We start from the raw sequence: 11,258 nt of genomic DNA, 5'->3' as shown, positions 1-11,258 counted from the left end.
TGCATATATACACCGAACGGAAGGCATTTTCATTTTCACTTCTCCTCCCTCATCATCGCGACACCACCATATAAGAGAAGAACAAACAACCAATCTCAATCTCTCTCAATGGAATCGATGCCTGTAAATTGGGAAGCTCTCGATTCTCTGGTGATAAACTTCGCGAAATCTGAGAACCTTCTAGAAGATTCTTCATCCTCTTCCTCCTCTGCCTCTTCTCCCTCCTCTTCTTCTTACCGCTCCCGTCTTCTCATCCGTCAGATCAGACGATCCCTTGAGATCGGAGACATCGATTCCGCCATCGATCTCCTCCGTATCCACGCCCCTGCCGTCCTTCACGACCACCGCCTCCTCTTCCGATTGCAGAAACAGGCATTTCTCTCTCTCTCTCTCTCTCTCTCTCTCTCTCTCTCTCTCTCGTATACGCTTCTTGAATTAATCAGATTATGTTGTTATTTTTCTTCTTATTGTTTTTTTACTTTAATTGCGTAGAAATTCATTGAGCTTTTGAGGAGAGGGACCGCCAGCGATCGTGATTCTGCCATCCAGTGCCTGCGGACAGCTCTCGCTCCGTGCGCTCTTGATGCATATCCGGTATTTACGACATTACCCCTCCTTTTCTGTATTTTTATAATAGTCGATGTCCTGAATGGTACCAGGATTTGTGGATTTTGTATTTTTGTGTTTTTGGAGTATAAAACTATAGACCTGGGCGGTCATGAAATGTTGGGATTTGCGACGGGATGAAATGAAAAGATTTTGTCAGAGAAAGGAGGACTTCAGAGTTACTTATTGTGATTTGAAACCTAATCAATCAATAGGAAATTTAAGGAGATTACAAATTGGTTATCTTGCTCTATTAGACATAATTTCAATTCAATTCGATGGTGCACCCAAAGCACCTCAAGAGCAAAATGCAAAATGTTATGTCTGCATGTGAAATTCTAACTCACATAATCGTTGCCTGGAGAAACCCCCAACCCCCCCCCCCCCACACACACACACACACGCATCTTTTTAAACCCCTGAGATTGTTTGGAATTTTACGATTATGTGAGATATTATTATTTCAGTGGTTGATAAATGCTTTTTATTTTTGTACGTAATTAATGTTTTTACAAGTTATCTTTTCCACTTGATAAATTTGTTTTCTTACTGGTATTGACATCCACATCCATTTTGCTTTTTTATTAAGGAAGCATACGAGGAGTTTAAGCACGTGCTGCTTGCATTTATATTTGACAAAGAAGATCAAACATCTCCTGTGGCAAATGAGGTATGCTGGAAGTTCATCTTTTATGCTAGATTTCACTTCACTGTATCAATTGGGTCACCAATTTTTGTACTTTGACCACATTCTTGGAGCACCCTACATGGCGCAACACAATGACTCACATATGAATTTGTACATCATTAGAGGAATTGACTTGACAAAAAATTTGGAAATCCAACCTCATGTTGATATATTGTGGATATTGCAATATTGTGCGATACATCCACACTCCCCATTTATAAATTCTTGATGTATTGTGTGATATATCGATATTGAGTGCAACATTTTAAAGAGATAAAAGGAATTCACAATTTGATGTCCCCCCCCCCAACAAAAATAAAAAATAAAAAATAATAATAAAAAATCTTCCTACTACATTTTAAGATGATTTCGACCAGTCCACTTTAATTTTTTGGAAGAAAATCTTCGAAATTTCTTTGAAATCGCGATTGGAAGCTTCTTGGGGCCGGATTTTAAATGTGTGTTTTTTAGTTTTAATTCTTTTTTTTTTTAAATTTCATTTTTATATCCTCTAAATAGTATCAAATAGTGAGAAATCTATGATTCTTAATGTTTTGCATGGAAAATTATGGATTCGGAGCTTCAATTTTGAGATTTGGGAGAGATGGGCCGAGTTGCAGAAAATTAAGGAAAATTTGAAAATTTCCCATTTTTTTTCCAAATCGGTTACAATGTCAGTATTCAAACACAAAATCAAACATGTATATAACCATATCTACACATTCTTGGAATTTGGAGATTTTTCGGAAAAAATTAATTAAAAAAATAATTTAAAATGTTTTTGAAATATTTTCGAAATCCATTGGTATATTTCTTGTTTTTAACTTCTTTTGCTTTGCTTTTGAATGTTATGCTTGTGTTTCTATACATGTCTTCTTACATTTATAAATTTTATGATTCGACTTTGAATGTAGTTGCATCAATTCAGCCAAATAGCAGATAGATTAGGACCCTATACAAAGGAAACCTATAATGTTCACTTCTTTTTTGGTGACTCTTTGATTTCTACGTGTGTATTGGTGTCTTTTTTAACTATCTTTGAAGTTTTATTGAAAAAATCGACCAATATCCCAATGTTTCCCAATAATAGTGATAAATTATGCGATACAACTGATTTCTCCCGTGTGATAACCAATATGTATTCTTATCCCAAGGTTGTGTTACACTACGCGTTATCGATATAGAAAAAATTGCTCATAGCAACTAGGCACTGTTACAGTGCGTCACTATTGAGGGACGCCCTAGCCAACCCTTTCCTGTTTCTCGCTACACCCGGGTTCTCATGTAATGCGTTGCTCACAGGGAACGCCCTAGCATGAGTTTGGAATGTCATATTATTCGGATTGATATTGGGATGTATGACATAAGTTTAATACTGGTTAGCAACTTGTTGCAACCCTCCTTTATTCGAACTGGGGACAGGTAATGAGAGCATAAAACTCTCGCAAGTTGCAAGCGCAATGTAATAGACTATTACATTGGTTTATTACAATCAACCACTATCTAATAGTCTATTTCATGGGTTGATTATAATCAATAAGTTGATTACTAATCTCTCTAAAAAGAAAATCAATAAGTCAATTACTATCAGCAAGTTAATCTATGGCGGGTTCTATTTTTCTAATGGAGCCCTATGATTTGAAGACATTGACAATGTTTATGTCACCCCACGAAATAGAAATTGATCTTTCTATTGTTCTTCATCTGCAATATGGCTTGAGTGTTCTGTTCCTATTCTTTTGGTTAATTCTTGAACTAATTCATATTGTAGTAAAACATTCTTTTTAGTTTCAATTGGGTGTCCAGGGCTATAATTATGCCACTAGATTGAATGAGTGATATCAAAGCTTTTGATGGTTGACTTAATATCTCTTCCCTTGACATGTTTGCTCTTCGAGTTACGTTCCTAAGAGAATTTCAATTAATACTTTTCATTTGTTTCGAGAGAATAAAATGCTGATGCGAAAATCAAAATCAAAGAGCGTGAGGTACTGCAAATCTTATAAGTGAGTTTTTGCTAATCTAAACTAATTTTCTTTTTTAAATTATGAAAAAATTATGGAATGAAGTTAGTAATTCATGATTTTGCATGATCAATTGTAAATTTTGACCTTTGATTATTTATTTTGGAAAAATCGATGAAATTAAGAAAAACTGAGAGTTTTTCAATTTCACCCATTTAACTTACAATTATTGTATGAAAAAATAATATAGGAGTGAGTGGGGTTAGCTAAGGGTTACGTTTGTGCTGGATGGCCAAGCCAGACCAAGTGCCAATTGTCAAAAAACTTAACGTAAGCCCACCTTAGTCATATGTATATAACACTTGGAAGAACAATGGTGAAACCTCTCTTACTAAGAAATAGAACCTTTTTAAAAAAAATAAAAAATAAAAAATTGAAGTTAGAAAATTTATATGTAGAGGGTTCTTCATGTGCAGGTGAAGAATCTTCACTTCTCATTCTCCCAGCTGCTACATTATCATGGCAACTGAACTTCTCAAGTTTTCACAAAAAGTAATATTTTTTGCATGTTTTGAATAGTTTCAAGTGGTACGTGCATTTTATGATCTATATGAGGGATTTTATGATCCAACTCTTCGATCTAATCACCAAATCCAGATAAAAAAACTGGTGGGACTGGCTACGCAAAGCAAAAAGACAGACAAACAGAAAAAATGAAATATAAAGCTAAACAGCTCAACTCAACCCTAAAAATTAGGAACCCCACTCTCATATTCTGATACACTTTACAAAGCATGCCCTTGGCAGAATTACTTTTGTTCTCGAAACAGCGAGAGTTCCTTTCCAACCACACACACCATGATCCCACCGACAAGGCTAATCTCCATCTCTTCTTTCCCAATTTGCCCCCACCTCCAACATCCCACGACCTGAGGTGACCTTCGATCGAGCAGGGCACCACCCAAGTGAAATCAGCTTGCTGGAGGATCCCTTGCTACATTGCCGAAGCAAGGGAACAATGCAAGAGCAAGTGATCAACAAATTCTGCATCCAAACAAAGGAGGCAAACATTTGGAAGAAAGAGACCCCTTTTAATAAGGCGGTCTATCGTAAGAATGTGATACCTTCCGAGAAGCCAACCAAACACCTCCATCTTCGGAGGAGCCTCATACGACCACATGGACCTAGTAGCATAGGGTCCAAGTCGAGGAGAAGCTCCATCTTCATGCAGCAACCCGTTGAAAGACTTGACTAAGAACATCTTAGACTTCTCCCTAGACTAGCAAATAGAGTCGTCAAAATCCGGGTTCACCTGAATTCCCTGCAGAAGAGAAAGAAGACTACATAAATCCTCCATCTCTTCTTCTCTTAAATCTTCTTCATTTGGATCCGACACACAATGGAAGGCCTAAGTACGAGGAAGAGAGATCCAACCTTGCATTTGAAGGCCGAGGCTGACTCCTACACTTCCGTAGTAGGCAAGTGCACCCTAAATAATTCACTCGTAACCCTATTAACCCTGAGACCCGAGACCACCTGAAAGAAAGAGTGAGGTTTTCAGTCACTGTCACTCCATTGGGATGTCCACGTGTCCCCATCTAAACCATTGGATCTTCCGCATGACTACGAGTGGAGTGGCTTGTCTCATACATAGACGATGCAAGCCTTGTTTGGGAGCGAGGGTCTGGAGAAGGGGCAATCGCTACTGCTAGAGATAAGGAGAAAGATAGGAAAACTTCACTCCCTCCGCTGCATACCTTTGAAATTCATTGAAGGTACTCGGGGGAGCCTTCACGAAGCACTCGAATTTGAGTAGATGATCTTCTTTGAACAACCGCAATAGACATCGGGATCTCGACAGCATTTTTGACACTGATGAGCAGCTTCGCCTCTCGAAGCTCCACCCATCTCTCACATGACTCATCTATAGACAATGTTTGACCCAAACAAGAACATAAGGATGTAAAGAATTCGAACATAGTTTAAGAGAAATGGAGGGGAAAACAAAGAAGACATTAGAATGACTAAAAGGAGACAGTCCTTTCACCTTACCATGGAAGTGATCGGCCCAACCCGAACGGAATGTTGGCTAGTAGATGAACCCATCGGGGCATCCCTGAAGGCGACACCATTGCTGGCAGCAGTTGCAGCCCTGGTCTGGACCATAGGGGGGCCGGGACGTGTGTGTGCGCACGCGCAACAGGATAAGGGAGCATGGATACTTGTTGTTAATGGCAGGAGAACTAGAAAGCTTGATAGTAGGAACACTATATAAAATGCAGGGGTATTTTCAGACCGAGCTCGACTGGGGTCGCTTGTGGGATGCAGGGGCACAATCGGGGTGGGTGCGGCTCACGGAGGAGGTCTCGTGTTCGAGACTCCTTACTAGGGGTGATTAATGCGCATTTCACACCGGGCTCGAGTGGGGTAACCCGTGGGATGCGGAGACACACTCGGGGTGGGCGGCCCATGTGATTTGGGGCCCATGAAGAGGGTTCGGCCGAGGTCCTAACCCATGCGATGTGGGGCCTAAGCTATGAGATAAAGGGATTGATTCGCCATACTCTTAACTGTTCGAGCTTTTAGAGCAAGTGGTTAATTGTCCTGCATCAAATTGGTGTCAGAGCAGGTCTCGTGTTCGAGACTCCTCACTGGGGTTGATTAATGTAGGGGCATTTTCACACCGGGCTTGAGTGGGGTCGCTTGTGGGATGCAGGTGCACACTCGGGGTGGGTACAACCCACGGAGGTCTCGTGCTCGAAACTTCTTACTGGGGGTGATTAATGTGCATTTCACACCGGGCTCGAGTGGGGTAGCCTGTGGGATGCGGGGACACACTCGGGGTGGGCGGCCCATGTGATTTGGGGCAGAGGTTCTAACCCATGCGATGTGGGGCCTGAGATATGAGGTAAAGGGATTAATTCACCCTCTAATAGTTTGAGCTTTTAGAGCAAGTGGTTAATTGTCTTGCATCATATATATATATACAATATCCACGTTCTTACTATCAAGCTTTCTAGTTCTCCTGCCATTAACAACAAGTATCCACACTCCCTTATCATGTTGTACCCTTTGGGAAGGATAATAGGTCGATGGGGGTAAATGTTCTTATCTGCCTCCATCTCCTGCTAGGTATTCCATTCACTAGATCTCCTCCTCTCGTGCTCAGCACTGCAACCACTTGATCCTCCTCATTGGGTCCCTAGAGAAATACTTTCTCCAGTTGTGGACGCCCCTCTACTAGTTGAGATTAGTTTCCTTTTCCCAAACCATGTGCCATTCCTCTGCATGGTCTCGGCGTTTTGCTACAACAACACCATCACCACCCAGTCCTTCGAGGGTTGTCATTGTGTCACCGTCCCTGACTCTTCCTTCAATCTCCAGCTCGTGGTTTCGTTCAGCCAGATTTTGTTGACTTGCAAGCAATGTTTGCAATATCGATACTATCGGCCGATATTATCGGTATCGCAACCTGGCGATACGAAACCTGTCGGAAGATACCAAGAATTTTTTTTTAATTGTATGTAAATATCCAAAAAAATCGGAAAAAAAAAAGAAAAAAAAAAGAAAAAAAAAGGGAAACTTTCAACATGTGGATTTCCGTACTTGTAGAAGAGTTTGCGCTGATCGGAAGCTGCATTTAGTGGGCCATTTGAATCGAAGTGCGTTGTTTGTAGGAAATTGATTTCGGAAGATAATGCGAAAAAAATCCGGAGAAATTCGGAGATTTGGGAGAGAAATTAAGGTTTTAGGGCCGAAACCCTCTCTGCTTTTAAATAGGGCTTCCGAGCCTTTTTTTTTATCGCACGGTCGAAAGTCGATTTCATGCGAAAGATATTCGCGCATGAAGTACATGCGCTGGGATGATAGGTGGGGCCCATTGTGATGCTTGTGAGCAATCTGCCACGTCCATCTGTTTTGCAAGCTCATTTTAGGACATGCGACCGAAAATGAGGTGGATCCAAAACTCAGGTGGGCCACACAAGAGGAAACAGTAGGGATTCAGTGACCATCGTTGAAACATTTTTTTGGCCACATAAGTGTAGAATCAGGATAAGTTTTTATGTTTTCACTTCATCTCAATGGGAATGACCTCATAAACGGTTTGGATGACATATAAACATCAAGGTGGATCCCAGGAAAGTTTCAACGGTAGGAAACTCTTTCCCCAGTTTTCCTTCTCGTATTGCCCACTTGAGTTTTGGATCCACCTCATTTTCGGTCGCATCTCCTAAAATGAGCTCGTAAAATGGATGGACGGGGTGGATTTCTGACAAACATCACAGTGGACCCCACCTAGCATCCAAGCGCAGGCACTTCTTGCGAAAGCCTTTTGCAGGAAATCTGCGTCAGGCGCGGATTGAACGGATGGTCCTGTCAAAGGCTCTGTACGGCCCACCATGATGTATGTGTTTTTTCTACACCGTCCATCCATTTTGATAGGTTATTTTAGGGTATAAGGCTAAAATGTAGTTAAATATAAGGCTCAAGTGGACCACATGACAAGAAGTCGTGGTGGCAATGATATCCACCGTTGAAGCTTTCGTAGGGCCCATTGTGATGTTTATTTGTCATCTAGTCTGTTCATAAGGTTTGACAGACCTAGATGAAGGGAAAACATAAATATTAGCTTGATCCAAAACTTTTGTAGCCCTTAAATTTTTTTTTTACGGTAGCCATTCAATGACCACTTTTTCGTGTGGTGTGGTCCACCTCATTTTTGGATTTGCCTCATTTTTTGGCCCATTCCCGAAAATAATATGCCAACATGAATTGACAGTGTATATACACCATATTACGTCAAGGTGGCCCCACAATCAGGGTACCACCATATTAAGTACATCCTCTGAAGTGGTCCACTTGATCTCTAGATCTACCTCATTTTTTTCTCAGGCTTTAAAATGATCCAAAAAAATGAATGGACGGCATGGATACAGTGCATAGGGCCCACACAATCTGCCTCATTTTTTGAGCCAATACCTATCAAAAAGTATAGATATCAAAGTCAGGAATAGGAGAGCGGATAAGGTGAGACCCAATACTCACCCAAGACGGTGCGGCTGTGGGGCCCACCTTAATGTATGTATTATGCATCCATGTCGTTCATCTGTTTTTCCAAATCATTTTAGTGTATTATCCAAAAAACGAAACATATCTAATTATCAAGTGGACCATACCAAAGGAAAAAAGTTGTGATTGACTATTAAAGGGACACAAAAGTTCTGGATCAATCTGATATTTGTTTTTTCCTTTCATCCAAGATTATGTGAACTTATAACAGATTGGATGGTAAATAAACACTATGAAAACACTAAGGTGAGCCCTAAGAAGGTTTTAATGGTAGGGCCTTCAATCAATATTGTTTCCTATGGCATGGTCCACTTGATAATTGGATATGCTTTTTTTTTTTTTTTTGGTATGGTGCCGTAAATTAAGGTGTCAAAACAGATCGATGGTGTGGATATACATGTCTTGATGCGTTTATAAATGTTATGCAACATATTTGAATATAGTTGTTTTAGTTCAATCAGACAACGCATAACTTAGGACCCTATACAAAGGAAACCTATTATGTGTACTTTTTTTTTGAAATTTTATGATTTAAAAGTGTGTATTAAGGTCATTTTTAATAATCCCTGAAGTTTCATTGAAAAATTGAAACATTTTCCCAATGTTTCCCTATGTTTCCCAAAAAGTGCGATAAATTACGCGATACAAACGATATATCCCGTGCGATAACCGATACGTATCTGTATCCCAAGGGTGCGATATATTGTGCGATACCGATATTTCGAACACTGCTTGCAAGGAACATCTACTAAAGCAAGACATTTTATGATTCATTTTCTTTTAGTATGGGAAAACATGCTTAGGTCCATTTTATATGGGCTTCCTATCATTACATTTTTTTATGGAGCATAATTTATTTTCATTCTTGTTTCCATTGCCTCTTGCTTGTTGTTCCAAGCATTTATCTAGAACTTTCCAGTTTTCTTTGCATTTGTTTCGCTTACATTTCTGAACCCATTTCACTTTCCTGTGTTTAGCTTACATTTGTTCACCTCCTTGAGCGCCTGCTTTATTGAAGCATATGTTTCACATATGGATGGTCTCCCGAGTCCTCAATATGCATCTCTCAGTGCTTTTGGTCATAGTGCTTCTAATATTTGTCTGTTTTTATGTGGTAATTTGCTTACTTCTGCCATGGAATCACAGCTGTCCCTTGTTATTTACAAGTTTATATTGCAATATGTCAATAAATCCCTTGCAAGCATTTGTGTTGATATCTGAGTCTGAGATGCTGTATTGGTTGCATTGTTAGATGAACCATCTGACCATTCTTGTTGTTCCAGTGGTCTGAGAAAAGGAGGTATGATATTGCAGGATTACTATCTTCAGTCCTAAGAGCTCACTTACAGGCCTATGACCCTATCTTTTCAATGACCTTGAGGTATTTGATAAGGTACTGACCAACCTCTGTCGCTTTATTTTCCAAAGTTCTCTGGTGGGGTAACGAGTACCCTTGACTTCTATCAATCTCCCCCTGTTGATTTCTTACTGTTTCTTCCAATAATCTGCAGCATACATAAAGGATTCTGCTTTCGTCAAGGAGTTTCATCACCAATTTCAGATCTCACTGAAAGGTTGCTTCTTGAGGAGCGAGACCCACCTGCAACTCCCCAGGAGAGTCTTTATGAGGCACCTCCATTTGATGAGGTAGGATTTCAAGTTGAACTAGGTAACCCTTTTGTACAGTTGTCTTAAATTTGCATCATATATACATGTCGTTTTCAAATTTCAGGTTGATATACAAGCCCTTGCACATGCCGTGGAGCTAACAAGACAAGGGGCAGTCGACAGCTTGAGATTTGCTAAAGGAGATCTATTTCAGGCATTTCAGGTTTTTTTTCATTTTTTATTTTAATCACCGGAAACTGTTTGGCTCTGTTTCTTGTTGGCGGCTTTTGCACAATTTAATGTGGTAAACAAATTTTATAATCTGTTATTTTCATGAAGAAAAGTTTTGTGCTTGAAGTCTGAAAGACAAATTCCAATGATCAGACCAGTCACATAAAATATTCATGTTCTTATAGGTTTAACTGCTTAGAGTTGAGAATTGCTTGAACATATCACTTTTATATCCTATTCAGTCCAGATATTCTAAACGTGGAGAAGAATTTCAACTACAGTCTGGCCTGCTATTCATTGTTAAAGTTCTTGAAATGCATTTTCTATGTAGTGTTATTTTAGAAATGGAACAAGAAGGGTCTGTCTTGTCTTACTATTTTTGTCTTCCGATGTTCTCTCAGAATGAATTGTGCCAGATAAAACTTGATGTTCCAATGCTTGATGAGCTTGTTCACGAGTACTGTGTTTATAGGGGAATTGTGGATGGTGGCCTTGCACTACCATCAGGTGAACATCATGTTTGAATGATGTCTTTAATCTATAATACAGAATTTTTTTAATGCGCGTATTTTTCTCATTATAATTATGTTCTGAATTTCAGCAGCAGGACTGCAAACCCCTACCAGATCCTCAAAAGTGTACCAGGCGGATCTTGGATCAAGCTCTTCGAGAGATTGCTCTTCTTTCAACATGGATTGTGGAACTGGTAGAAACTCAGATGGTGAAACCTCTGTTAATAATGTTGACATGGAAGGTTCTCAAGAAGCTACTACTGATGCTGTCAGCACTCGAGGCCATGATGTCGAATTGAGATATGCACATGAGGTAGCAGGCAACCGGGATGATTGCAGCACCAGTGAAACACATCAGTCTGGAACTTGTGGTAGAAGGTCCCCAAGAAGCAGAAGTCATGCAACTGGAGAAAGGAGCAGGCGCAAGAGATGGAGAGGGAGAGTTGAGAGGCTAGAAGTCACTCCTGATTTTTCCTTTGTTGAAACCAGTAAACAAGAACTTGTTGCTCCAACTCCGGAATCCAATGCAAGTAGATTGGAGGAAGAGCAGGTATTGTTGGTATTATGCTAATGAAATTT

The 11,258-nt window shown here is 40.0% G+C and overlaps 1 protein-coding gene across 5 annotated transcripts in view; it reads left to right on the top strand.

Moving 5' to 3' along the window:
- LOC131242454 (uncharacterized) overlaps window positions 1-11,258 on the top strand; it is a 29,791-nt gene continuing 18,533 nt past the window's right edge. The window contains exons 1-8 of one of the 5 annotated variants that reach the window (XM_058241095.1): window positions 1-372; window positions 493-594; window positions 1,196-1,276; window positions 9,612-9,721; window positions 9,840-9,975; window positions 10,061-10,159; window positions 10,569-10,674; window positions 10,769-11,229. In XM_058241095.1, coding sequence (XP_058097078.1) covers window positions 109-372; window positions 493-594; window positions 1,196-1,276; window positions 9,612-9,721; window positions 9,840-9,975; window positions 10,061-10,159; window positions 10,569-10,674; window positions 10,769-11,229 — 1,359 coding nt within the window. In that variant the 5' untranslated portion in view covers window positions 1-108. Of the gene's footprint in view, window positions 373-492; window positions 595-1,195; window positions 1,277-3,762; window positions 3,811-9,611; window positions 9,722-9,839; window positions 9,976-10,060; window positions 10,160-10,568; window positions 10,675-10,768; window positions 11,230-11,258 lie in introns of those variants that run through there. The other 4 variants (XM_058241093.1, XM_058241094.1, XM_058241092.1 and 1 more) reach the window with 4 other exon arrangements.

The sequence above is a fragment of the Magnolia sinica genome, chromosome 4 (genome assembly GCF_029962835.1).
Source record: "Magnolia sinica isolate HGM2019 chromosome 4, MsV1, whole genome shotgun sequence".
In the NCBI taxonomy this organism is placed as follows: Eukaryota; Viridiplantae; Streptophyta; class Magnoliopsida; order Magnoliales; family Magnoliaceae; genus Magnolia; species Magnolia sinica.
The sequence above is the reverse complement of the archived record's forward strand: the minus strand, read 5'-3'. Positions and strand labels throughout refer to the sequence as shown.